The following is a 27493-nucleotide window of genomic DNA, read 5'->3' as shown; positions in this document are numbered from 1 at the left end:
TGACTTCTCCAACAGGCGGTCCTATCCCTACTCCAAAAGGACACAGTGGAGTTGGTTTCAGAGCAGGATCAGGGTCAGAGATGCTACTCATGTTATTTCCTGATTCCCAAGAAGGAGGGTTGTTTACGTCTGATCCTGGATCTCAGGATTTTGAAGTGGTTCCTCAAGCAGGAAAAGTTCAGTATGCTGGCCCTAGCTCATGTGCTTCTTGCTCTGGAGACAGAAGACTTGATAGTGTCAATCAACTTGCAGGATGCTCTACTTTCACATTCTTTTTCTGCAGTCACAGAGGAAGTATCTCTGCTTCACAGTGGGATCCCAGCATTATCAGTTTGCAGTACTCCTGTTTGACCACCCTTCCACTACTCAGGTCTTCACGAAGTTGATGACAACTGCCTATCTGAGAGGTCAGGATGTCTAGTATTCCCTTATCTGAATGATTGTCTTATCAAAGTCAGATCTCCAGAGTTGGTGTTGCATCACTTGCAGGTAAAAACTCAGCTGTTGCTTGAACTATGCTTTTCCATCAACAACCCCAAGTTTCACCTAGAGCCCTCTCGGCGCACCCTTTTTATAGGGGCAGTACTGAACACAACTGTAAATCAAACCTTCCCTCCTCCTCAGAGGATTCCCATTATTCAGGCTAGGATTCCTGTGTTTCAGGATGAAGCAGTTATTCCAGTCCTTTCCTCTCATACACTTGATTCCTCTGGTGCTGTGGAAGATGTGCCTCAACCAGGCCCAAATAATTATAAGAACCCCGGAACGGCCACAAAGGGTATAGTATGCTGACCTCATTCACTTCTCCCTGTGCCTCTCGTTCTGTCTCCCTCACATGGCATAACTGCTCTCACAGTTACAGGGGCAGGTTCTACACCCCACCTCCAAAGTCTGCATCTATATGCCTGGAGATTGAATGGGGCAACCAGAGTTCCTTTTCTCTTCCTCCTAATGTGGTGGAGGCTATTTTAATGTCCAGAAATCATTCCACCAAATCTGTTTATGCAGGCCTGATGAGCCAAAGTTGTGAAATGACCCCTGGTGGTCTGCAAAGCCTCCTCAAGGGGTCCGTGACTGCTTAGAAAATCTAATAATAACTGGTTTGGTCCCCAGCTTTCAGTAATAATTTATTGGTGGGGTCCCCGGATTACAATAATGATTCAGTTTGGGTCCTGGGGTTCCAGTACTGATAAAGTAGGGTTCCAAAGAAGTCAAAAGGCTGGGAACCGCTGCCTTAGATCCTTTAAAGGCTCATTTGTCTGATATTTTACGTGTTGCGCTCACTAGCCATGCACGGCTGCACAGTTGCCACAAGAGTTACTTGTCAGCTTTTCTCTGTTTCTCCAGATCAGCCTTCCCCGTTAAATCTCCTATAGTTTAGAGTTTCATTAAGGGATTTACACATAAATATTCTCCCATTCACTTCATTATGCCTTGTGGGATCTCAATTTACATTTAAGTTATCTAATGTGTTCTCTGTTTGAAGCCCTTCACAGTTGTCTTTTGAGACTTCTAACTTTTAAGACAATTTTTCTTGCTTCCGTAACATCTGCAAGAAGACCTAGTGAGCTCAAAGCCCTGAGTGCAAAATCTCTTTTCACAACATTCTTTCCTGATAGGTTGGCACTGAGAAATAGGGCTGTCTTCCTACCAAAATGTTACTCCCTTTCATGTGAGTCAGTCCATCATCTTTTTGATGTTCTATCCTCCTCCCCATCCAACCAAAGAGGAGGTTAGTCTTCATCGATTGAACGCTAAAATAACAGTCAGTTTCTACATGGATAGGACATGTGAATCCAGACTCGATGGCCAACTCTTTGTCGGGTACATTGGAAAAAGTGAAGAGGAAGGCAGTATGCAAGAGGACTCTGTCGAGATGGATTATACCCTGCATCAAGATCTATAATGCCATGGCCCACAATGAGCCTCCAAAAGGTATTTGTTCTCATACTTCTAGAGCTAAATCTTCTACCTCTCCTTTGACTAGAGGATTTCCAGTGCCAGATATTTGTAAAGCAGCGACTTGGGCCTCTCTCCACACTTTCACAAAGCATTATTGATTGGATTCCGAAGTGAGATGTATCCATCAGGAGAACAAGTTACTTTCAGTAACACGTTTTCTGGTGGATACAGTATCTACCTGCAGATTCCTCCCCGACCCACCGTCCTCCCTGTTGCATGATTGTATATATCAAAGGAGCCTGCTTACATTACCAAAGGTAAGTAACTTGTTCAGCTAAGCCATTCATGACATCAAGAGTTCCGTGGACTTGAATGGGCTAGTAACACTCCTGCTCTTGGATGTTACAGCCTTCTTCCTGTCATGGTCCATCATCCCGATTTGCTCCAGAGAATGGAATTGATTGCAATTTATGGCATCCTCCACTGGACTGTTTTCATCCTGATGAACCGAAACTGTGGTCTATCTCTTCCTCCTTTCATGTCTGATCCTTTTCCATCCCTTAAGGATCCACAATTTCCCTATTCTCTTTATGGTATGTCTCATCCTCTTCCTGGAGCTGATATCTTCCTTCGAAATAAGCTGCTTCATCTATGTTAACAGCAAACGTAGTATTCTAAAACTTCAAAGCCCTCTAACTTAAAATCCTGTGCCATCAACCAATGTCTTCTATCCTAGTCTTAGATCATTGGATGTGAACACATTACTTAATGAAAAGACATCAAAAACATATACACTGCCCAGTGGTAACTACACTATCTATCTCCTACACCCCATATGGGCAAAATGAGCATTCCCTCTTCCTAACCTATCAGTCCAAGTGCGGAATCTAGTCATGATCATGGATTCAAACTTCGCCCTAATGCTGACAGTTTTATGTAAGCATGTTTTTACACTGTGAGATACCTTCTCAAACCCCTGTTTACAATTCAACCAAAGGGTACAAGCAAAAATCCGTCTACTATTCTCCTAAATAGAACCACACCAACAATATATACCTCGGCGATTCTGACCTAGGGATTAAAAACTTGTGGAGAATCCAGAACACAGTTGCAAGGCAACTCTTTACGTCAGTATCAGACCATGAATTCCCTCTGCCTGTACACCGACTGCTTGTGGCTACATGCATCAGCTTCAAAGCAATGTGCATTGCTAGTTGCATTATCCGTTGATCAGGACTTTGTTTTCTTCAGAAAATAAAATCTGTGTTAGATACCTATTGCATGACCCTACCACACTACTTCAGTCCATCGTGGCCACACTCTTATCTGACAACAAATCTGATATTGGGTATTGAACCCAATATTGGATATTGACCTTCTCTGTACAAACTGCTAGGCTGTGGAGCTCTCTTCTGGTAAAAAAAATATGTTATTCACTTTCAAGTACAAACTGCTTCATGTCTAACTTTTACGTGGTTTATGGAGTGAAAAATAGTGGGCTGAGTCTGTTGCCTTGACTGTGGGGAATAGTGTTGGAGTCGGATAAAAAGCGGTAGTCAAGAGAAATATATCACACTGAGACATTAGCATTCTGAAATAAGTATTTAAATTTAATGTATCTGGAAAAATTATTTTCTGTGTAATGCCCATAATATGCAAATGGAATCTTCATTATCTAGCTTAAACAGACACTGCACAAACCACAGTGTAACTAACTAGATAATTTATGTAAATTAAGAATAGCATTTCTATTTCTGTGTTTGATCTGAGCTTTATACATTTTTCTTTTTAAATGCCCTTTTATAGCTTGGAGCACCAAAGAGTGAAAGAATATATGAGGACTTGACTGATATGGAAAAGATTAAAACTGTATTACAAGACTACCTGGATGATTACAACATGACTTATTCTAAAGAGACGAAGCTGGTGTTTTTCATGGATGCAGTAGATCATGTGTCAAGGTAAACTATTCTTTTGTTGGCAGAGGCAGGTTAAATTCAGAAGTACAGATTTGCTCCTCTAATTTGTGCCCCATTAAACATGATACATATTTTAAAGGATTGCATGCAAGATTAAGTACCACATGCTACAAACTTCCTATTCTTGTTTAATACTATGAATTTGTAGGCTCGATTATGAATGCTCCGGTTAATTCTTATGTATGTGGTAACTTATGTTACTGCATGTAAGACATAACATTTTTGTTGTTATGCTCCCATTTTTTCCCTGTCTCAGTTCCCTGGCTTTAGGACTAAACAATAGTGTAGTGCCTGTGCTTTCCTTCAACAACGTGTACTGGGCATTGATTTTTAATAAGTTAAGTGGATTGATGACTTTATAGAAGTGTACTTTGTGAACTGATTTTGCCACTCAGCGTACCTCCACCAGCTCATTATACATTCCAGGCTGAAATTCATGGCCCTGCTCCCCAGAGGCAATGGCTTACGTCTTCGCCAAGGAAGGCAGGCGTGTTGTCAGCAACTGGCCTTATACTAAAGATTAGGCATCTAAGAGGTTACAGGAACAGCATCAAGAATGAAGGACATCCTTCGTTATGTCACTTTTGACTTGTAGATGTCAAATGTAGATGGCAGGATCTTCTCCAATTCCTTCCCCTGCCCTTCTAGACCTTCAGCCCCAGCAGGTTAGCAAGTATTTGGCCATGACAGAGGAATGACACCTGATATAAATAGGGTACTCAGTAAAGGAGATCTAGGGCCCATTTGGGTGGAAGAAGGGGTTAACTATTTTGAAATGAGGGCTTTGGAAATTTTTACTGTAAAGTAGAGGACGTGCTACAAAAGGAGAGTGGCATAAGGTGAGAAAATAGATGGGATTGGGTGTTGGAAATTCTCCAATCAATGGCTATGGCACTGTGTAAGACTATATAACATTACAAAAGAGGCCCAGCTAAAAGAACTACCACAGGATGGACAGGAAAAATGATTTTCATTTTAGAAAAACCCTCACGCACCACGGTTAGCCGTTGGTGGCATTCTTCATCTTTGAGTTTCTTCCCGTTCTGCTATGGTGCGGGGCGTGCTACTCCCTACCGGATATGTGGGAGCACTGATGTAGTCTTGTCAATGTGAATCACAGGAGGGATAGGAGTGGTGGGGTCTTGGGTGAGTTAAAAATACCTGTCTCCTAGTAATTCCAATGATTTAATACATCTCCTGGAGGCGGTCTGATTAAAAAGGGGCTGCGGAAGTAGGGGATGTAATGTACCTGACTTCCTAGTCTACATGTTTCAGAGCCTTGACCCTAGGCTCCTCTTCACGGCCCCTTCAGGAAAAAATTATATCTGAACAAAGAAGCAATCACTGCAACATTTTTTTTCTTCAAAATGATTTAGTCACAAAGTCCATCTTTGCAATTTCTAATCGTTTTTGTATAAAAATTATTTATTTGAAATTTCTTCAGCTGAATCCAGCCAACACGTTTTTGGCACACAGGATCCATCCCAGCTTCAATCTGTCAGTTTGGCAGTTTGAGGATGGAATGGACTCTATGCGTGCAGAACACAACTATAGGTTTCATTGAAAAGTGTAAGAACACATTGACCCTTCCACCAAGATATATAGGTAAGACTGGACGGCAAAATGTGTTTTGCGTGACAATGACATGTACTAGGAGCCCTGAAAGCTTGAATGAGAGCAAAGTACATTGGCATTGAAATAACCATAAATAATTTTTATATAGCATTGACTGGAAATTGCAATGGATGGACTTTGTGACTGAAATATTTTTGAAGAAAACATATTGTAGCTGTTGTCTCTCTGATGAGATATATATATTTTCCTAGACTGGGTTGTTGAACAGCCAATCCATGGAGGTGGACTATGGTCAGATATTTAGGAGGGTACTCACTGATAGTGCTGTGCATTGAGCCTTAGCTGTTCAGATGCAATGTCAAAACGGAAAAGTACCATTATTACACATACTAATAAATGCTATACAGTAATTTACAAATGTGTACATTGGTAGATGAAAAATACCTTGGATGACATTACATAATCAACTCTGACCCCCTAAAGGGATCATGGAAAAATATAAGGTAACTCTATTGGCTTGGACAAAGGTTCAAGAGGAACAAACCACATCTTAAAGACAACAGTTGGTAAACAACAGTATGTAAAGGCAATCACCTATATTAATCATGTGTATATGCACTTATTACTGTTACGAAAGCATATTCACTGTGATCAATAATAATTTTCAACATTATTATGTCAGTAAAGCATTTAAAATTAGCAAAACGTGTCAGTGTATTTTTATAAACTTTCCAGCCATAAAAATGGCCACCTTGGGGTGGCATCGCATTTTGATGGCATTAACATCAACCATAGACTTAGGGCCTGATTATGACCTTCGTGAATGAGATAATGCATCACAAACATGCCGACGCCACACCTGACTCCCTCTCAAATGTTCGGTTTCATTGGAGCTGTTCTGGACATAGTGCAGTTTCAAGCTTATCCTCGAGCAGCGTGTCCAAGATATTCAGGTTATGATACCGATGTTTCAACCTCCATCCTGGGTTTTGGGGAGACTGACTCTGAATTTGCTGGGCCTCTTGGCCTCCTGCATCCTGCTGGTAAATCATGCTAGATGGCATATGCAGACTCTGCAGTGGGACCTGAAGTTTCAGTGGGCGCAGCATCAGGGAAATCTCTCCGACACGGTTGATATCTCGGAGGGAACTGCAAAGGGCCTGCAGTGGTGGATTACGAACCGTGACTGGATCAAAGGCAGACTCCTCTCCCTTCCCCAACCAGATCTCACAGTAGTGACAGATATGGCTGCCATCTGGGAGAGGTGGAGATCAGAGGACTCTGGTCTCTGACAGAATCCGGACTCCACATCAGTCTGCTGGAGCTCTGGGTGATCCGACTAACATTGAAAGCATTTCTTTGCTCTGTCAAGTGGAAGTTAGTGCAGGGGTTCACAGATAACACCACCTTCATGTGGTACTGCAACAAGTAGGGCGGGCCAGGGTCGTAGACCCTTTCTCAAGATGCCCTGCGTCTCTGGACATGGCTGGAACAGCAGGGCATCACCCTGGTGGTTCAACAACTTGCAGGTTCTCTGAGTGCCAGGGAAGACGAATTCAGCCGTCAGTGCATAGCGGATCATGAATGGTGTCTCCATTCGGGGTGGTGCAAGGACTTTTTCTGCAATGGGAAGAGCCCTGTTTAGATCTGTTCGTCTGCAAAGAGAACGCGCAATATCAGCAGTATTGCGCATTGGAGTTTCCAAGGCGGCAATTGCTCGGCGACGCTTTTTGTCATAAGTGGAGTTCAGGCCTCCTGTACACCTTTCTGCCCATACCATTCCTGCCCAGAGTTCTCAAGGAGATCAAAAACAACCGGGCCCATGTAATCCTTGTGGCTCTTGACTGGTAATGGTGAGTTTGGTATTCCGAGCTTCTGAAAATGATCATTGATCCTCTGATCAGGTTCCCTCTTTGGGAGGATCTTCTGTCGCAGCAGAAGAGAAGGGTTCTCCACCCGAACCTGCCATCTTTCTGCCTTCATGCATGGACATTGAGTGGTGGCAATTGAAAACCTTTGACCTTCCTCCTGAAGTCTGTAATATTATTTTAGCAGCAAGGTGTTCCTCCACAAAAATGGTGTATGCATGTCATTGGCAAAGATTTGTAAAATATAGTACAGAGAAGTCTTTAGATTCCCTTTCTGCTCCTCATGTTCCTCCTTTCATTCTGACTCTTGCCCAGCAGGGCTCTGCTCTGGTCACTCTTAAGTGCTATCTGTCTGCTTTATCTGCTTTTCTATGGCTTCCTGACCAGAACTCTTTGTTTAAGTACCTATTGTAAATAGGTTTCTGAAAGGGCTTGTACACTTTTTTCCCCTTTGCCCTTCATTATGCCTCAGTAAGAATTGAACTTGGTTCTTAAATTTCAGATGCGTGCTCAGTTTGGGCCACTTCATAACCGTCCCCTCCGACTGCTCACCATCAAAACAGCCTTTCTCATGGCCATAACATCTGCCCGGAGGGTGAGTGAGCTTGTAGGCCTTGTCATCCAAGCCTCCATATCGTACAGTGTTTCCTGACAAAGTAGTGCTTCGCACCTGTGCTTCTTTCCTCACAAAGGTGGTGACCCCAATTCATTTGGGACAGACTGTCACCCTGCCTACCTTCTTTGCTCCACTGCATCTCTCTAAGGAAGAGGAGCAACTTCACCGGTTGGACCCAAAAAGAGCATTGTTGTTCCACCTTGATCGCACAAAAGAGTTCCGGGTGATCGGCCAACTCTTTGTGGGATATGTGAGAGCAAAGAAAGGTCGGGCAGTACAGAAACAGACCATTTAACGCTGAGTCATTCGTGTAGAAAAATCTGCTATGCACTGGCTAAGAAGCATACAGTGTTCCAGTCCTGGGCATCTACAAGGCAGCAACGTAGGTGTCCCTGCATATGTTTCCCAAACACTACTGCCTGGACTGCCAGGTCCGCAGAGATTGGCATCTCACCCGCTCAGTCCTGCAGTACTTCCTAGTGTAGAAAATGTGTCCGCATCCCACCGCCAGGAGTATATGGCTTGGGTATCTATTCGAAGGTAAGGAATCAGCAGACAATGAAAATGTATTGCTTTCATTACTGTCGGTAGGTTGTGGTGATTCAGACACTGAGGGGAGAGGGATGGAAAGTAGAGACAGGCTCCCTTTAGTGATTCATGTGCACTTTGTTAGAAAGAGACTATAGATTATTTTTTCCTAATCACTATCCTTTGGTAGATGATAGGGAGGGGGGAGGCGGTATTTTCTGTTGTTCGAGTTCAGGACTTTTCTTGGCCAGAACTGTTCTATTGTCTGATTACCCAAATTGTTGTAAACTGTCAGGCAGGTTAAGGTAAAGAGATTTCACACCCCTTTGTGGCTCTAATGTGGGCACTTCTGCTTGGAGCCAATCCAAGCGCTACACCTGCTGTGAGAAGCTTGTTTTACACAAAGTCTGTGTCTGTGGAGGGGCCTAACAACAAAATTTATTAGAGAATGCTCCTAAACTAGTTCTGCCTGTGCAGGGTGTCTTTGCAGGATTTAACGAGTGCACAAAAATGGCTTCTTAAAAAGAAAGGCAGAGTAGTAAGGTGTGTTCAACAATATTATCGTAGTCAGGTCTGTAATCTCTGTTCTTCACAGGTCATCTGTAACTTTCAATTGTTAGTATGCAGGAGCTTGTGGGTTGAACTAGGGTTGGTGACTGCTTACATTCAACAGCAGCACAGAAACAGCTTTTAAAAACTGCGTCAACACCGTTCAAACTGTCTGCGCACATCGCCATTCATTAGCTTCCATTAGGATTATCTTTCGAAAACGCATTAAATACTTAGAACTTTTCAGTGCCTTCTGATGAACAAAAATGTGCTCATTGTTACTATCAGGGAAGAAGTGCGAGCAAATTTGGTTACAGTTACACAGCCTGACTTGAGTGATAAAGACACTATTCGCAGTGGCACCAACGCCCAGAGCCCTGACAAGCCCATTGAGCCCCGGTCATTGCTGTATATTGATTACTACTGAAGCAGTAGTCAAGGGGGGCATTTTCCTTGCTTGTGCCTGGGCCGATGGAATCCTTGTGACGCTACTGGTGCCAACTGTTCAAGGGGGTGACCGGGACACAGATGCTCGACAAAATCCAAACTGAGCACATACAGGTGAATATATACAATGTGACATTGCATGAGTGGGGAATCTACTACGTTTATCGCATACTGCCGAGAAGGGATACATACAGTGCACTGTTGCACGCAGGGTGACCACCCGTCCGTAAATTTCACGGACTGTCCGTAATTTCGCCCTGCCGTCCGTTGTCCGTGATGAAAGCCTTAACGGACAGCATTTGTCCGTAATTTTAGCCTTTCACCTAAAGGGCAACGGAGGCAGGGCGAAATTAGGGGCAGATCAGTTTCCCCAGCTGGACTGGAAGGCAGGGAGTCTCTTGTGCTCTGAGGGAGGGGCAGACAGATAAGAATCAGACCTTCTTGCCAGGGGGTCGCCTTACCTGAAGACATGCAAATGTGCCCAACTGGTAAATCTGCAAATACAAAGGGGCTTGAAAACCTGCATTGACTTTACTAAAAGGAGTCACTTGACGTTTTCTGGGGGCAAAGATATTTCTTTTAAAGAGGTATTGTAATGGTGTTCCAAGGTGAGCTGTGGAGTGTGTGGTTTTAATGGAGTGTTATAAAAATGTTTAGTACTAGGTATAAACTGTATATTATTCAATCTGTTTTTGAGAAGCACCTTTTTTTAATTTAACCCAAATGTATTTGCGCATTTTGTAGCAGCCTTTATTATGATGTAATTATATTTTTCACCGTCATTTCAGGTATCTCAGTACCTCATAGTACTAACAAACATTGGCAAAGCCAATAGGTCTCATCTACGAAAGAGTTATTGGCTTTGCTAATGTGTTTTAGCCATTAGCCATGTTATACACCAGAGTAGCTGCTGTTCAGCATGGCTTAAAGTAAGTGGCATAGTTGTGTGGAGTGGAGTAGAGTGGCATAGGAGCAGTGGCATAGAGCCCAGTGGTGCAAAGTACAGTGCAGTGGGGTACAGTGCAGTTGTTTAGAGTGCGTTAGCGTAGACTGCAGTGGTTTAGAGTGAAGTGGCATGGAGTGGCTTGGGACAGAGTAGAGTGGCATAGAGTGTAGTGGAGTAGAGTGGCATACAATGGAGTAGCAGAGAGAGCAGTAGTGTAGAGTGGTGCAGTGGCATAGATTGCAGAGTAGACTCACGTTGCAGGGAGTGCAGTGGCGTAGTGTAGAGTGGTGCAGAGTAGAGCAAAGTGCTGTAGAGTGGAGTGATGCAAAGTAGAGTGGCATAGAATGCAGTAGTACATAGTACATTGGTGTATAGTACAGTGGTGGAGAGTGCAACGCTGCAGAGTAGAGTAGAGTGTCAGTGCAGTGATGTAGAGTGGAGTAGAGTGACAGAGAGCAGTGGCGTAGAGTACAGTGGTACAGAGTAGAGGGCGGTGGCGTATAGTTCAGTTGTTTAAGAGTGCATTGGCGCAGAGTGCAGTGGCATGGGGTAGAGTTACATAGAGTGCAATGGAGTAGTGTGGCATACAATAGAGTAGCAGAGAGTGCAGTAATGCAGAGTGGTTCAGTGTCATAGAGTGCAGAGTAGACTCATGTGGCATAGAGTGCAGTGGTGTAGAGTGGAGTATTGTAGAGTAGAGTATAGTGCCTAGAGTGCAGTGGCATAGAGTAGAGTGGTGTAGAGTACAGAGTTGCAGAGTAGAGTGTCAGTGCAGTGGTATAGAGTGGTACAGAGAACAGTGGCATAGAGTACAGTGGTGCAGAGTAAAGGGCAGTGGCATACAGTGCAGTTGTTTAGAGTGCACTGGTGTAGAGTGCTGTTGCATAGAGTGGCATTGGACACAGTAGAGTGGCATAGAATGCAGTGGAATAGGGTATATTGGTGCAGAGTCCAGTAGTACAGAGCAGAGTGGTGTAGAGTATAGTGGCGGCCAGTGCAGTGTTGCAGAGTGTCAGCTTGCAGTGGTGTAGAGTGCATTGAACTAGAGTGCAGTGGTCAGAGTGGTTTAGAGTACAGTGGCATAGAATAGATTGTTTCAGAGTAGAGTACAGTGGCATGGAGTAGAGAGGTGCAGGGTAGAGTGCAGTGGCATAGAATGCAGTGGCACAGAGTGCAGTGGCATAAAGTAGATTATTTCACAGTAGAGTGAGGTGGCTTAGAGTGGAGAGGTGCAGGGTAGAGTGGAGTTGCATAAAGTGGCATAGAGTGTGATGGCATAGAGTAAAGTAGTGTAGAGTGCCGTGGCATAGAGTGCAGAGGTGCAGAGTAGATTATAGTGATGTACAGTGTATTGATGTAGAGTGCAGGGGCATAGAGTTGAGTGTTACAGAGGAAAGTGCATTAGCATAGAGTGTATTAGCTTAGAGTGCTGTGGCGTACAGTGCAGTGTTGCAGAGTGTCAGAAAGTGGAGTTGTGCGGATTAGATTGGTGTTGCCTAGACTGGAGTGGTATGGCGTGCACACGAGCAGAGCGCAGTGGTGTAGAGAGGTGTAAAGTGCAGTGGCATAGAGTAGAGTGGTACAGAGTAGAGTAGAGAGGCATAGCGTGAAGTAGCATAGACTGCAGTGGCATAATGTGGAGTGGTTCCGAATGGAGAAGAGTGCAGTGGCATGAAGTGGAGTAAATTAGAGTGATACAGAGTAGGCTGCAGTGGCGTGTAGTGGTGCAGAGCAGAGTGGAGTGCAGTATGGATGGTATGCTAGCACACTGCCAATACAGACAACACATTTTTTATTGAAATGACCATTACATTTGCACAGATATACAGTTTTTCAAATCAAACTATACTGTGCAGATTATGATGTGTGGAAATTGCATCACCTAATGCAATTATTTGTTTTAATCATGTAAAGGTATTTGTTTCCAGCACAGTTCAGAATTAACAAAAATGTGCTTGATTTGTACTTCTAATTCTGATATATTCTGAAGTTTATTTAAATGTTGTCATGTGATAGAAAAAACTCTTTCCTAACCCCAGTATCCAGAAAGATTGTCGCATAAATCCTGTCACTTTGAAGTCAGAGAAAGGTAAGTGAACACTAAGTTCCCACCGAAGACAGAGCCTGACATTTGACTTTGTTCTTTGAATGCACAGCAAATATGATAAGATAAGAACAAGATTTACAGGCCTGTTTACAGAAAGGGAGCACTCGGCAGGATACTGTAAATAAGGTTTTGGCAAGGGAAGGGACGAATTCAAGCTGCATAGCCTAAAACAAATAAAGCCAGCAAATTGAAAGCAACTAATTGTGAGTTACAAACCACAAGGCCAATGGCAAGCAATGGGCAGAATGCATTCACAAGGAAGCACTGTGAATTTATTTAAAGTGACAGCTGTGGGATACTTTGTGGGGAAAGTCCAGTATTTTAGTCCATATCTTGCAGAGGTTTGGCCTTATCAATCACCCAGGTAGTATGACGAGAAGACCTGGAGTGGTTTTCATGTTGCAGGATAGGTCTGTACACCCATTCTATCAGTTTGCCACCATTTCCTATGGTACAGAGCTTCTGGCACACCTCTTGTAGGGTTAGTGCTAGGTGGCAGACATGAAATAGGGCATTTAATGATTATTTAAGGTGGTTGTAAGTAAGGAGTTGACTGGGGTGAAGATGGTAGTCTGCCACAAGGGTTTGGAAATTTAGTAGCTCACTGTTCAGAAACAAAGTCCCCAATTTTAAGACACCTGCAACATGCCACTGGTGGAGTTACACTGAGCACAGCCATCCTGTGCGAGTGGGAATGCTTAGCAAAGGTAGTGCAGGAACATAGGGTTTCTTTGTGTCAGTGAATTTACAGGTTCTGGCAAGGCAAGAGAAAGCCGTGCATGATAACCCCGGATGGTGATCCGTAGAATGGTCATCAGGAAACAATGAGCAGTGCATTAAGCCTTTCTTAAAAGTCTTTACTCGTAAACCCCATCTCATGCAGTGGGGCGGGCAGAAAGCCAGTGAGCCACAGATTGGACCTGTGCAGCTGAATAATAGCATTCTAAGTCCAGAAGACCTAATCCACCCGCAGTCACAGTTGGCTTTAAAGTGGAAAGAGCTCCCAATGGCGCTGCAGTGACCAAATCAGATGTGTGGCCTGTCTGAAGAAGGAATGAAGGACGAGCAGGGGAAGGTTTGCAAAATAATACTATCATTGGGGTAGCACCCCATCTTCACTAGTGCCATGTGGCCTCTACAGAAAGCAGAAGAGAAGACCAAAAAGCAAACTGGGCTTGGAGGGACCGTTCGCTCTGCCGAGATTTTCATTCTGGAAATCAATGTAAGAATGGTTTATATTAATCACTAGGTATCAAAAGGTAAGTGGTTCCCAATTCAGTCTGAGATCTAATTGTATATAAAGGCGAAAACAGTGCCACATGTTAAAGAAACACTAATTACATTTTAAAATTTGTAAATTTTGTTTGTGCAATTTACATCCCAAATATTTTGAAGATTCTATGTGTACTTGACACTTAGGGATAACCCAGATCTCTAGTTTGGCTTTTGCTCAATTTCAAAACCATATAAAGACATGGACAAACAGGGCAATTGCCTTGCACGACCTTGCAAGGGGTCTGGCCCCTGCTCACCCTTCAAAAGCACTAACAGCGGACCATTGCACCAGAAGAGTTTGCCAAGGTGGATGGGTGATGCTTGTTCAACCACTTGACAGTGCCCTTTCTGTTTCGCTCCTGTGTGGAGAGACAACTCCCCAGGTACCCAATACCTTTGAATAGTCTTGGTGAACCCATCTTGTCTGATTTTAGGAATTGTCCCACCTTGTTCTTCTCTTCTTTATCCAGTTTTTAGCAACAACCCTTTGAATTACTTGCCGTGGATCTCCCATTTGCTCTTGATTTCATCCTCCTCTTTTATTATCTTTGATTGGTAGTCCGGGCTCCCATTTCTGAGATAAATGTAGAGTCCCAGACATACACTCTAGTGCACTGAAACTACAGACAAGTTATGGGTACATCACATCCTGACATTAGGTGTGAGACTGTCGCCCACACCATCTGCCCTGCCTCTTTAAAAAAAATTAGGTTGAAAGTCCATGGGCGGTTGGGTAAGCCAGATGTTTTTGTTCAATTTGTTTAAACTAGCATAAGGTTAATTACCTTAATGTTTCCCAAACTGTTTGCCAGGGGTTTTAAAATGTTCAGAAACATAATCAAAATTTTGCTGTTACTTTCTCTTCAGGAAAGATAGGGTAGATTTGGGTAGGGGTGATTGCCTTGCCGCAGTACTGAAGGGCATTAATTTACTACTGAACAAGGACGTAATGTGACACCTGAATGTACCATACCAGGAGGCAATCATAAAAAGACCGCAGTGAATAAATAGTGCTATGTTAAAAAAGCGTAAATAAATGCACTGACAACATAGTGAGGCATGGCCTCTCTTGCGTGTGTCTGTAAAACTGACGTTTGTTCTTGAATTTCTGTCCTGAATTTTGACCCTTTGTCCTGAATTTTTGTCCTGAATCTACCCAGTCTTTCTTAAAGAGAAAGTAACAACAACATTTTGATTATGTTTCTGAACATTTAAAAACCTCTGGCAAACAGTTTGGAAAATATTAAGGTAATTAACCTTATGCTAGTTTAAACAAATTGAACAAAAACATCCGGCTCACCCCAACCGCCCATGGAATTTCAACCTAAAAAAAAATTAATGAGATAGGGCAGATGGTGTAGCGACATTCTCACACCTAATGTCAGGATGTGAGGTACCCACAACATGTCTGTAGTTTCACAGCACTAGAGAATATGTCTGGGACTCTGCATTTATCTCAGAACTGGTAGCCCAGACTAACAATCAAAGATAATAAAAGAGGAGGATGAGATTGAGATAAAATGGGAGGTTGTTCCTAAGAACAGGATAAATGAGGAAGAAAAGAACAAGGTGGCACAATTCCTAAAATCAGACAAGATAGGTCCAACAAGACTAACGGAAGGTATTGGGTACTTGGGGAGGTGTCTCTGCAGACAGGAGAGAAACAGAAGAGGCACTGTCAAGGGGTTGAACAAGCAGCACCCACCCACCTTGACAAACTCTTCTGGTGCAATGGTCCGCCGTTCATGCTTGTGAAGGGTGAGCAGGACCAGACCCCTTGCAAGGTTGTGCAAGGTAATTGCCCACTTTGTCCATGTCTGAAAATTGTTTTGAAATTGAGCAAAAGCCAAACTAGTGATCTGGGTTATCCCTAAGTGTCAAGTATACATAGAATCTTCAAAATATTTGGGATGTAAATTTCACAAACAAAATGTAAAAATAAAAAAATGTAATTAGTGTGTCTTTAACATATGACACTGTTTTCCCCTTTATATACAATTAGACATCAGATGGAACTGGGAAACAGTTACCTTTCAATACCTAATGATTAATATTTACCATTCTCCCACTGATTTGCAGAATGGAAATCTCAGCAGAGCGTCATGGTCCCTTCGAGCCCAGTTTGCTTTTTGGTCTTCTCTTCTGCTTTCTGTAGTGGGCCACATGGAACTAGTGTAGATGGTGTGCTACCTCGATGAGAGTATTATTCTGCAAGCTTCCCCTGCTCGTCCATCATTCTTTCTTCAGACATGCCACTCATCTGATTTGGTCGCTGGGGCACCGTCAGGTAGCTCTTTCCACTCTAATGCTACCCATAACTACAGGTGGATTAGGCCTTCTCGACTTAGAATGCTATTATTCAGCTGCACAGGTCCAATGGGTGGCTCGCTGGCTTTCTGCCCACCCCCCTGCATGAGATGGGGTTTTTCCGTAAAGACTTTTAAGGAGGGCTTACTGCACTGCTCATTGTTTCCTACTGACCATTCTACAGATCACCATCCAGGGTTATCATGCACAGCTTTCTCTTGCCTTGCTAGAATCTGTAAACTCACTGACAAGAAGAAACCCTATGCTCCTGCACTACCTTTGCTAAGCCTACCCACTCGCACAGGACAGCTGTACTCAGAGCAATTCCATCAGTGGCATGCTGCAGCTGTGTTAAAATTCGGCGATTTGTTTCAGCCCCTACTGTCTATACCTCGGCCAGCTCCTTACTTACAACCACCTTAAACAATCATTAAATGCCCTAATTAATGTCTGCCACCTAGCACTAACCCTACATGAGCTGTGCCAGAAGCCCTACACCATAGGGACTGTGGCAAATTGATAGAATGGGTGTACAGACCTCTCCTGCATCATGGAGACCATTCCAGGTCTTCTCGTCATACTACCTACGTGATTAATGTGGCCAAACCTCTGCAAGATACGGACTGGACTAAAATACTGGACTTTACCCACAAAGTATCCCACGACTGTTACTTTAAGTACATTTATAGAGCTTCCTTGGGAATACATTCCGCCCCTTGCTTGCCATTGGATTTGTGATTTGTAACTCACATTTTGTTGCTTTCAATTTGCTGGCTTTATTTGTTTTAGGCTATGCACCTTGAGTTTGTCCCTTTCCCTGCCCAAACCTTATTTACAGTATCCTTCTGAGTGCTCCCTTTCTGTAAACAGGCCTGTAAATCTTGTTCTTATCTCATCACATTAGCTGTGCATTCAAAGAACAAGGTCAAATGTCAGGCTCTGTCTTCGGTGGGAACTTAGTGTTTACTTTTCATTCTCTGACTTGAAAGTGAGAGGATTTATGCGATACTGGGGTTAGGAAAGAGTTTTTTCTATCACATGACAACATTTAAATAAACTTCAGAATATATCAGAATTAGGAGTACAAATGAAACACATTTTTGTTAATTCTGAACTGTGCTGGAAATAAATACCTTTATAGGATTAAAACAAATCATTGCATTAGGTGATGCAATTTCCACACATCGTCTGAGCACTGTATAGTTTTATTTGAAAAATGGTATGTCTGTGCAATGTAATTGTCATTTCAATCAAAAACGTGTTGTCTGTAATGGCAGTGAGTTTCCACACCATGCATACTCCACTGCACTCTGCTCTACAGCACTCCACACCACTGCACCCTACTCTGCATCACTCCACTTTACACCACTCCATGCCACTGCACTGTGGGACACCACACTCTTCTCCACTCTGAACTACTCCACTATATTCCACTGCACTCTGTGCTACTTCACACGCCTCTCTACTCTACTCTGTGCCACTCTACTCTATGTCAATGCACTTTACACGTCTACATCACTGCGCCCTGCGCATCTGCATGCTTTACCACTCCAGTCTAGGCAACACCAATCTAGTCTGCAAAACTCCACTCTATTCCACTCTGCAACACTGTACTGTACGTAACTGCAATCTTTGCTAATACACTCCATGCTAGTTCACTTTACTCTGTAACACTCAACTCTATGCCCCTGCACTCTAAATGAATACACTGTACGTCACTCTAATCTACTCTATGCCATGGTAATCTACACCACTTTACTCCATGCCAGCACACTCTATGCCACTCTATGCAAATCCACTCTATCCTGCACCTCTCCACTCTATGCCACTTCAGTCTACTGTGAAAAGATCTACTTTACACCACTGCACTCTGCACCACTGCATTTTATGCCACTGCACTCTACCCTACCCCTCTCCACTCTATGCCACTGCACTCTACTCTGAAACTATCTATTTTATGCCACTGCATTCTTCACCACTCTGCCCCACGGCATTCTAAACCACTGCGCTCTACTTCAATGCACTCTACACCAATGCACTGTAAACAACTGCACTACACACCACTGCACTCTGACACTCTACTCTGCAGCAGTGCACTGGCCACCACTATACTCTACACAACTCTACTCTGTACTGCTGCACTCTAAAGCACTATACTCTACTTTGCACTACACTAATCCACTCTGCACCACTGGACTCAATGCCACGTGAGTCTACTCTACACTATATACCACTGCACCACTCTGCACTACTGCACTCTCTCCCACTCTATTATATGCCACTCTCCTGCACTCTATGCCACTCTACTCTTCCCCATGCAACTCTATGCTACTGCACTCTATGCCAACGCACTCTAAACTGCACTGTACACCACTGCCCTCTACTCTACACCACTGTACTCCACGCCACTGCTCTCTGTGCCACCCTACACCACTGCACTGACACACTACTCTGCAACATTGCACTCTGCCACTTTACTCTACACCACTCTACTGTGTACTACTGCATTCTACGCCACTGCACTCTGCCACTTTACTCTACATTACTCAACTCCACTGCACTCTACAACACTATACCCTACTCTGCACTGCACAACTCTACACTACTCCGCTCTGCACCACTCTATGCCACTGCATTCTATGCCATGTGAGTCTACTCTGCACTCTGCCACTGCACCACTCTACACTACTGCACTCTCTGCCACTCTAGTGTATGCCAATCTACTGCACTGCACCCTGCCACTCTAGTCTGCCCCGTGTCACTGCAGTCTACGCCGATGCACTCTATAAACAACTGCGCTGTACACCACTGCACTCTACTCTGCACCACTGTGCTCCACACCACTGCTCCTATGCCACTCTACTCCACTCTGCCTCACTATGCCACTAACTGTTAGCCATGCTGAACAGCATCCAGTCTGGTGTATAACATGGTTAAAACACATTGGCAAAGCCAATAACTCTTGCGTAGACGAGAGCTATTGGCTTTGCCAATGTTTGTTAGTACTATGAGGTACTGAGGTCCCTGAAAGAACTGTGAATGTGTAAGTCCTTATTTTAAACATGCATTACACACATCAAAATATAGGCTGCTACAAAATGTGCAACTACATTTCGGTTAAATATAAAAAAGTCCTTCTAAAATACAGATTTGAATAATATACAGTTTATAACTAGTACTAACTTTTTTTTTATAAAAGTCCAATAAAACCACACACTCCACAGCTCACCTTGGAACCCTTACATGACCTCTCTAAAAGAGAATATCTTTGTCATCAGAAAGCTTCAAGTGACTCCTTTGATTGAAGTCAATGCTGGTTTCCAAGCCTCTTTACATTTGCAGATTTACCAGTTGACACATTTGCATTTCTTTAGGGAAGGAGACACCCTGGCAAGAAGGTCTTTTCGTATCTGTCTGCCCCCCCCTCGGAGCACAGGAGACTCCCTGCCTTTAAAACCAGGTGGGGAAACTGATCTGTCCTAAATACATGTTGTCCTTTAGGTGAAAGGCTAAAATTACGGACAAATGCCGCCGGTAAGCCTTTCATCACGAACAATGGACGGCAGGGCGAAATTACAGACAGTCTGTGAAAATTACAGATGGGTCGTCACTCTAAATCTAAATGTTAGCAAAAGCTTAGATTTATATGAGGAATAACTTTCATGTTTTTCAGCATTTAATGGTGAGGAGTTAGCACTAGTTTTGGCGCGTGTTAACAGTGGTATTACCGAATTCCTTGTTGCTGTAATATCGCTTTCCCTGAATATAAAATATAGAATGCTTTTTAACGAATCAATCATCATATTCTAGATAGGAGCCAAAAGAATGGTCTGCACTGAGCACCTTTTAAGCAGTTCTCTTCTACTCCTAGAAGCCCCTGAGTTGTGTAAACTGTACCTGTTAAACATCACTAGGACAGACATATCTATAGTACAGTTATTTTCCAAAGGGGCACTATTGATAGATAACCAATGTTTCTTCTTACTCCTGTCACTGGGGCTTGTATCTGATAAAGTAATCTTGCCGCAGATTCCCTACCTTTCCATTTCCCCAGACATCAGACTGGATCCAGAAGATGTTTCATGAGCAGTACCCCTGCATACCTTTAGGTGGGTTTGTTGGGTTCCGAGTGGCATCGTTGGCGCTGTACGCGCCGGAAGTGATGTCGGGGTCACCTACATATGCGCCACCCAGGCCTCGAATGAACGAAGATTAAGGGGAAACACAGTGTTTCGAACCTGTGAACATTGGGTAGTCCAATGGCCCACCAGATCAGTCCATGCTCACCTAAACCTGCACACAAGCCCAAACTAGCTTGACAACTGCCTCCTTAAAGCAAATATTACCAGAACATGTCCCACCTCTTCCATGTCCTATAAGCATGTGAGTTCCTATGTATTGCTTTGTTATATTTGTGAAAAAGTTTAATAGTAATTGATAAATTATTGACCAGCGCCACACATTTTTACCTCAGGTTGAATTATATTGTTTATTACTTTGAAAATGCCAATAAAGAACAATGATACCAAGACCCTTTCTATCCTTTCTAAATTTCACACAGAATTGCACGGATGATTCGACAGGAAAGAGGAAATGCGCTCCTAGTTGGAGTAGGAGGAACAGGCAAACAGTCCCTAACTCGACTTGCTGCTCACATGTGTGGCTATAAATGCTTCCAAATAGAACTGAGTCGTGGCTATAATTATGACAGCTTCCATGAAGATCTGAGGAAACTTTACAAAATGGCCGGAGTAGAGGACAAAGACATGGTCTTCCTCTTCACGGACACACAGGTATGCATCCTTAAAATAAATGAACTCTCACAGTCTGCAAAAATGTTAAAAATATGCTATACTGTATACTTCCAGAATCTACTTATAAAGACATCTGCACCCATTTCCTGAACTTTATAAGCCGGCAAGGGTGGCCCGTCATTAATGGCAGAGGGGCTCCACCCTCCTCGTTTTGGAAAACATGATGACTATCTGTGAGGCTGAGCAAAGGTCAGCCTGACAGACACTCTCTATGTCAGTGTCAAGCATCAGGTGCTTTACATGTGGTAAATGTGCAGGCACCTAGCAGCCTGAGTTAAGCTTTGCCGGGCTGAAGATTTCACAGCCCTGAGGGCATGGCCTCATGACAAATGAGAGCATCAGGATAGAATCAGACCTGGGCACTTCAGGTTTACTCTCTGAAATGCCCAGGATCAACTGTCTAAAAGTGATGTTGTGTCATAGAGTGGGGTGGGTTCAGCTACTCTTGCTGACCCCATCTCACTCAGTGACAAGTTAGGGAAGATCTTTCCCTTGGGAAAGCAACAGGATCTTCTAGTTTTCTCTTCCCTCTCCAAATTGTCCAGCTTCTTCTGGTGCCTTCAGCTTCCCCTCCCACCACCAACTGGACTTTCCGTCATCACAGTGGTCCAGTAGGTACTTTTTTTAAATGTTTGGGTGCTTGTCCATGCATGAATATATGTGTATTTGCGTGTGTGTGTTTTTGTATGTGCTTGTGAATAGTGGGTGTGAGTATGTGTGTGTTCTTGTGAGAGTATGGGTGTGCAGTTGTGTGCCTGCCTGTGCCCGCCCCACTATTGTTAATAATTACAAGCCACTACTGCAAGCCAGTACATGTATAATTTTTTTTATAATAAACTGAAAGATAATACAAAAGATGTTTAGACGAAGATGGTATCAGAAATACCCAAATAAAACCGGTTGATGTAAGTTGACATTGTCCCATATGATATTAATGCAGACAGACACTTTGGGGGTCATTACAACCCTGGCGGACGGTGTTAAAGCGGCGGTAAGACCGCCAACAGGCTGGTGGTCTTTTTTTGGGAATTATGACCATGGTGGTTACCGCCATGGTCATCCGCCGCTTCTCCGTTCCGCCCGCCAGGGTGGAGACGACCGCTGGGCTGGAGACCTGGGTCCCCAGCTCGGCGGCCGTGACAATACCGCCGCCGGTATTTTGACCCGGCTTACCGCCGTGGATTTCCAGCTGTAGGAACCGTCATGAAATCCATGGCGGTAAGCACTATCAGTGCCAGGGAATTCCTTCCCTGGCACTGATAGGGGTCTCCCCCACCCCCACCCCGACTCCCTCTCCTACACCCCCCACCGCCCCTGCCACCCCCCAAGGGTGGCAGGACCCCCGACCCCCGACATTACCTTACACATACACACCCGACACGCACGCAGGCACCACCAACACACATACACGCACACACCGACACACATGCCAACATCCACACACAGTCACCCACATTCAAACATACACGTGCACATCCATACAGACATACACGCACTCATTCCCAAAACACGCAACACCCCCGCAAGCATACACGCACTCACACACCCCCTCTACATGCACCCACGCACACCCCCATGCACCCACACAACACACAAAACTCCCCCACCCCCCGCCCATAACGGACGATCGACTTACCTGTTCCGTCGATTCTCCGGGAGGGGACGGGAGCCATGGGGGCAGCTCCGCCGACACCACACCGCCAACAGAACACCGCCGTGCAGAATCACAGGACGTGATTCGCTGGGCGGTGTTCTGTTGGCGTGGCGGTGGAGGTGGAGTAACCTCCACTTCCCTGCCGCCCGTCACTATGGCTGTTGGCGGCTCTCCGTCGGAGAAACGACGTAGAGCTGCCAACATTCATAATACGCCGAGCGGAAAACCGCCATAATGCTACCAGGACCCAAGGTGACATGTTCTCCTCACACTGCCCTCTGCTGATGATCAATCATCCCCTCCATGGTAACCTTATCAATCCTGTATTGACTTCTACCCATATCTTCCCTCACAGCACCCTGGCTCCTGCTATAGGACTGCTCTGTCACTGTGTGCTGCCCTAATTAAAGGCTGGGGTTACAGAGGCATCAATTTCACATTTTGACTTTGGGGTCGTGCAGGAACCAAGAGAAGTAAGGGGGAGAATGTGTGCTGTGGAGCTTCAGTCTGCAAGAGAAGGCATGAACACTGCCCTCTGGCGTCTCTGTTCACCCTAAGTTGCATGACAGGCAACTTTAGGATTCTCAGTTAGTGAGGGAATTGGGGAAGAAGGATGCATAGCAATCTGGTTTTATCTGATAAAGCCTTCCGCTGATTCCTTACCTTTGAATTCTCCCTAGGCATCAGACTGGATCTGGAAGAATTTTTGTGAATACTCCTGCACACTGGTAGGTGGCGTCGGTCAGCCCCTTGCATTATCTGCACCAGAAGTGACGTCTGCTTCACCTATATAGGTGCCACCTCGGACCGCTGATGTCAGTCCTTTTCTTTCCTCGCCAGCCAGTGCAGATCCAAACCGAGCTATCCCTCTGTCATTTTTAGACAGGATTTTGTGACATTTTGTTGACCCTTCTTGAGGTTTTTTACCTCCTGGTCTGTTAGGCAAATGTCATTGAGGGCAACAAGTTTTAAACCTTGTGGCGAGTGTCACTGTGCTGTTTTGGTGACGGACCTACACCTCATATGTCTTTGGTGTCTGGAGCACGACCACGACACCAAGTCATGCTCTGACTGCTGGGCCCTAATGCTGGTCACGGCCCGGCAGGTGACTCCGAGGAGTTGGGTGACCCCTCAGATGTCTCAATCCCGGTCGAGGGGAAGGACCCTGGATTGTTCCAGGAGCCCCAAGTCCTATTCGTCCCACTCAGTCTACGGGACATTCAGGGAAGAGGCACAAAAACACAAGAAGTCGAATCATGCTTCAGCTTCTCCACACCCATCAGCTGATGCGCCTTCGGAGCATCTTCGGGCCCAGCAGGGTGAGAGGGGGCCCATCTGGTTCTGTGCTGGCAGTTCTCACTCTGGCTCAAACGGACCCCCATAGATGCGATCATGGATCCGGACCAGCACCAGTCATGCCACTTCGACCTCCTCAAATCCCAGTCCTGACGTGTATTCTTCTGGTGCTGCCGGTGCCCACCAGTGGTACCAGCCGTATTGTAATCACTGAATCTGACACAGAGCCGTAGTCGCATCGACCGGCGCCCATTCTGGTGCCAACAGGACCCATGTGTCCTAGGCCGGTGCCTCAGCTTTATTCTGAAGGGCTTGGCATCAGGGAAGAAAGGGAAGAGTCACTGGACCCTTTAGAATACCAGTCAGAAAAGCAGCATATGGACTGGGGTTGGGTACTGGGTGATACCAGCAGACTGGACACATCTTCAGGTATCAGCATGCTTTCTCCCCCTACCGTGGCTACAGAGGAGGGAGCTACTATTCTATGGTGATGAAGATTGTAGCTGAGGTCCTGGACCTCGAGTTGCCCTCATTGGCAGTAAAGACTAACATCTTGATAGAGGTGATGCAACCATTAGCTTACTCATCTGAACTCGTGCTCCCTTTTAACAAATCCCTCATTGATATCCTAATGGGAACCTGGTCCAAGCCCAGCACAGGGGTTCTGTGAATAGGATGATTGCCTGCTGTCACTGCTCAGCCCCCAGGGGACCCATGTTTCCTCAACCTACCCTGGAGAACTTGGTGGTCCAGGTTTCCACTTCCAATGGCACGTTCCCTGCTGCACCCCTGTACAGGGCATTCAAGAGGTTCTATAGCTTCAGAAAGAAAATTCTGCCAGCCTTGCATAGCAGTCAATGAACACTGCATGCTTATTGGCACGCTATTCCCACATACGGTGGGACACAGTTGCAAGAGTGCTGCCACAGGTCCCGGAGGAGGCACTGGCCATTCTCTCTCAAGCGGTCAGGGATGGGAGAGACACAGCCAAGTTAATTATCAGCTGTGGCTTGGACACAACCGACTCGCTTGGCAGAGCAGTTTCCATGACAGTGGCGCTCAAATGCTTTGCCTGGTTGATAACATCTGGCTTTTCAGGGCATATCAAGGCTCCCCTCATGGACATGTCCTTTGATGGCAGTTGTAAGTTCGGAGACAAGGCAGACTCTGCGCTGGAGCTCTTTATGGACTTGTGGGCTATGGCCAAGTCCGTGGGCCTCTCAGCTACCCTGCATCATCCCCAGTCTGCCTTTTGCTCCTTTTGTGGCTGTGGAAGGGGCTTCCAATGGCAGCAACCCTGTCCCAGGCACCAGCCTGCGTAAGCTTCCCAGCCTCTGCATGCACGAGGATGCTGTCTTCTCGATCCCATGGGTCAAGTAGCCAGTGGTCTGCTCTAACCACCACCATTCCCGGCAGCTTCAGCCTCCAAACCTTCCTAATCTTGCCCTTCTAGATCATGGGTGCCCAGTTGGTGGCAGGATCCATCATAACCTCCACCACTGGCAGTTCATAGCATCGGACAGGTGGGTTCTACAAATTGTTCAGAGGGACTACTCTCTCCCTTTTGAAACCACTCCTCCCTTTATATCCCCAGCTTACGACCACTGATGGAGGATCATTTATCTCTGCTCCACGAGGAAGTCAAAGCTCTCTTGGCCGAGGGAGTCATAGAGAGGGTTCCAGTGCCTGAAGCAGGCTGTGGTTGCTGCTCCCGCTACCCCCTGGTCCCTAAAATAGGACAAGGCTCTTTGCCTTATTCTGGATCATCAAAACCTCATGCTCTTCCTCAGAAATGAGAAATTCAATATATACCCAAGACTGGATGGTAGCGCTGGACTTGCAGGACTCCTATTTCCACATCTCCACCCTACCTGCCCACAGATGTTACTTGCGGTTCACGGTAGGCCACAACCACTTTCAGTTTACCATGCTCCCCTTCAGCCTTATCAGTGCTTCTCGAGTGTTCACGAAGGTGATGGCAGTGGGCGCAGCTCATCTGCACAGATCAGGAGTGTCAGTTTCCATGACTGGCTGTTGAAGGTGAGCTCGCCCCAGGCTGTTACCTCCCCCCTCCAGTGGTGGACCTCTTGCATTCACTGGGGTTTCCTATAAACCTGCCGAAGGCACACCTGACACCCTCTTAGATGCTTTCTTTCATCAGAGCTGTTCTGAGCACAGTGCAGTTTCGGCCTTATCCTCCTGAGCACCGAGTCTAGAATATTCAGGCAATGAAACCGATGTTTCAGCCTCTATCTAGATTTCAGTGAGAATGACTCTGAAGTTGCAGGGCTTTATGGTCTCTTGCATCCACCTAGTGACACATGCCAGATGGCATATGCAGGCTCCGCAGTGGGACTTAAAGTTCCAGTGGGTGCAGCATCAGGAGAATCTCTCCGACATGATGCAGATCTTGGAGGGAACAGTAAAGGACTTGTGATGGTGGCTAACGAAACATATTTGGGTCTCCCTTCCCCAGTCATATCTCATAGTAATGACAGATGTGTTATCTGGGGATGGGATGGCCACCAGGGAGACGTGGAGATCAGAGGACTTTGGTCTCTGGTGGATTTTGTACTCTTCATAAAAATGCTGGAGCTCCGTACAGTCGGACTGGCATTGAAAGCCTTTCTACCCGGCTAATTAAGGGAAGGGTAATGCAGGTGTTCACAGACAACACCACCACCATGTGGTACTGCAACAAACAGAGTGGGTTAGGATTGTGGGCCCTCTGTCAAGAGGCCCTGCCCCTATGGACATGGCTGGAACAGTAGGGCATATCCCTGGTGGTTCAACATCTGGCATGTTCCCTAAACGTCAATGCTTAGCAGATCAAGAGTGGCGTCTCCAACCGAAGGTAGTGCAACTCCTCTTTCAGCAGTGGGAAGAGCCTTGGTTAGATCTGTTCGTCTCTGCTGAGAATACGTAATGTCAGCACTTTTGTGTGCTGGAGCTTCCAAGGCAGTTCTCGCTCGGAGGCGCTTTTCATCTCAAGTGGAACTCTGGTCTATGGTAACCTTTCCACCTATACCACTCCTGCCCAAAGTTCTCAAGAAGATCTGGAACGACTGAGTCCAAGTCATCCTTGTGGCTCCTAACTGGGCACGGAAAGTCTGGTATCCCAAGCTACTGAACATGAGTGTTGATCCTCCGATCAGGCTGACCCTTTGGAAGGATCTTCTGTCGCAGCAGGGGAAAGGTCCTCCTGTCATGTCTCTGCCTTCTAGCGTGGAGATTGAGCAGCGGTAGTTGACCGCTTTCGACCTTCCTTCTGTAGTTTTATTCTGTCAGCCAGGCGTCCCTCCACCAAAACGGTATACGCTACCGGTGGAAGTGGCCTGTGTCATATTGAACAGAAAAGTCTATTGATCTCCTTTCTGTTTCACTCTCTGATATTTAGCTTTTTATCCTTTCCCTTCTCTGCTTTGGGTGCTCTGAAGGGTTATCCTTCTGCTCTGTTTGCCTTCTTGTTTCTGCCTGACCAACCCTCTTTATTTAAGTCCCCTATTGTAAATAGATTCCTAAAGTGCCTTGTACATATTCCCCTCTTCTCATTTTATTGTGCCTCTGTGGGACCTTAATTTACCTTAATTTCCTCCTCATTTTCTTGCTGTGTGCTCCTTTCGAACCTCT

At 45.3% G+C, this 27493-nt stretch overlaps 1 protein-coding gene across 2 annotated transcripts in view; it reads left to right on the top strand.

The window, feature by feature from the left end:
- The window catches only part of DNAH6 (dynein axonemal heavy chain 6), a 1211389-nt gene that overhangs the window by 701956 nt on the left and 481940 nt on the right, over positions 1-27493 (top strand). For both annotated transcript variants that reach the window (XM_069236637.1, XM_069236634.1), the window contains exons 45-46: positions 3709-3863; positions 20661-20892. In XM_069236637.1, coding sequence (XP_069092738.1) covers positions 3709-3863; positions 20661-20892 — 387 coding nt within the window. The remainder of the gene's footprint in view (positions 1-3708; positions 3864-20660; positions 20893-27493) is intronic.

The sequence above is a fragment of the Pleurodeles waltl genome, chromosome 1_2 (genome assembly GCF_031143425.1).
Source record: "Pleurodeles waltl isolate 20211129_DDA chromosome 1_2, aPleWal1.hap1.20221129, whole genome shotgun sequence".
NCBI lineage: Eukaryota > Metazoa > Chordata > Amphibia > Caudata > Salamandridae > Pleurodeles > Pleurodeles waltl.
Note: the sequence above shows the minus strand (reverse complement) of the source record. Positions and strands in the feature narration are given on the sequence as shown.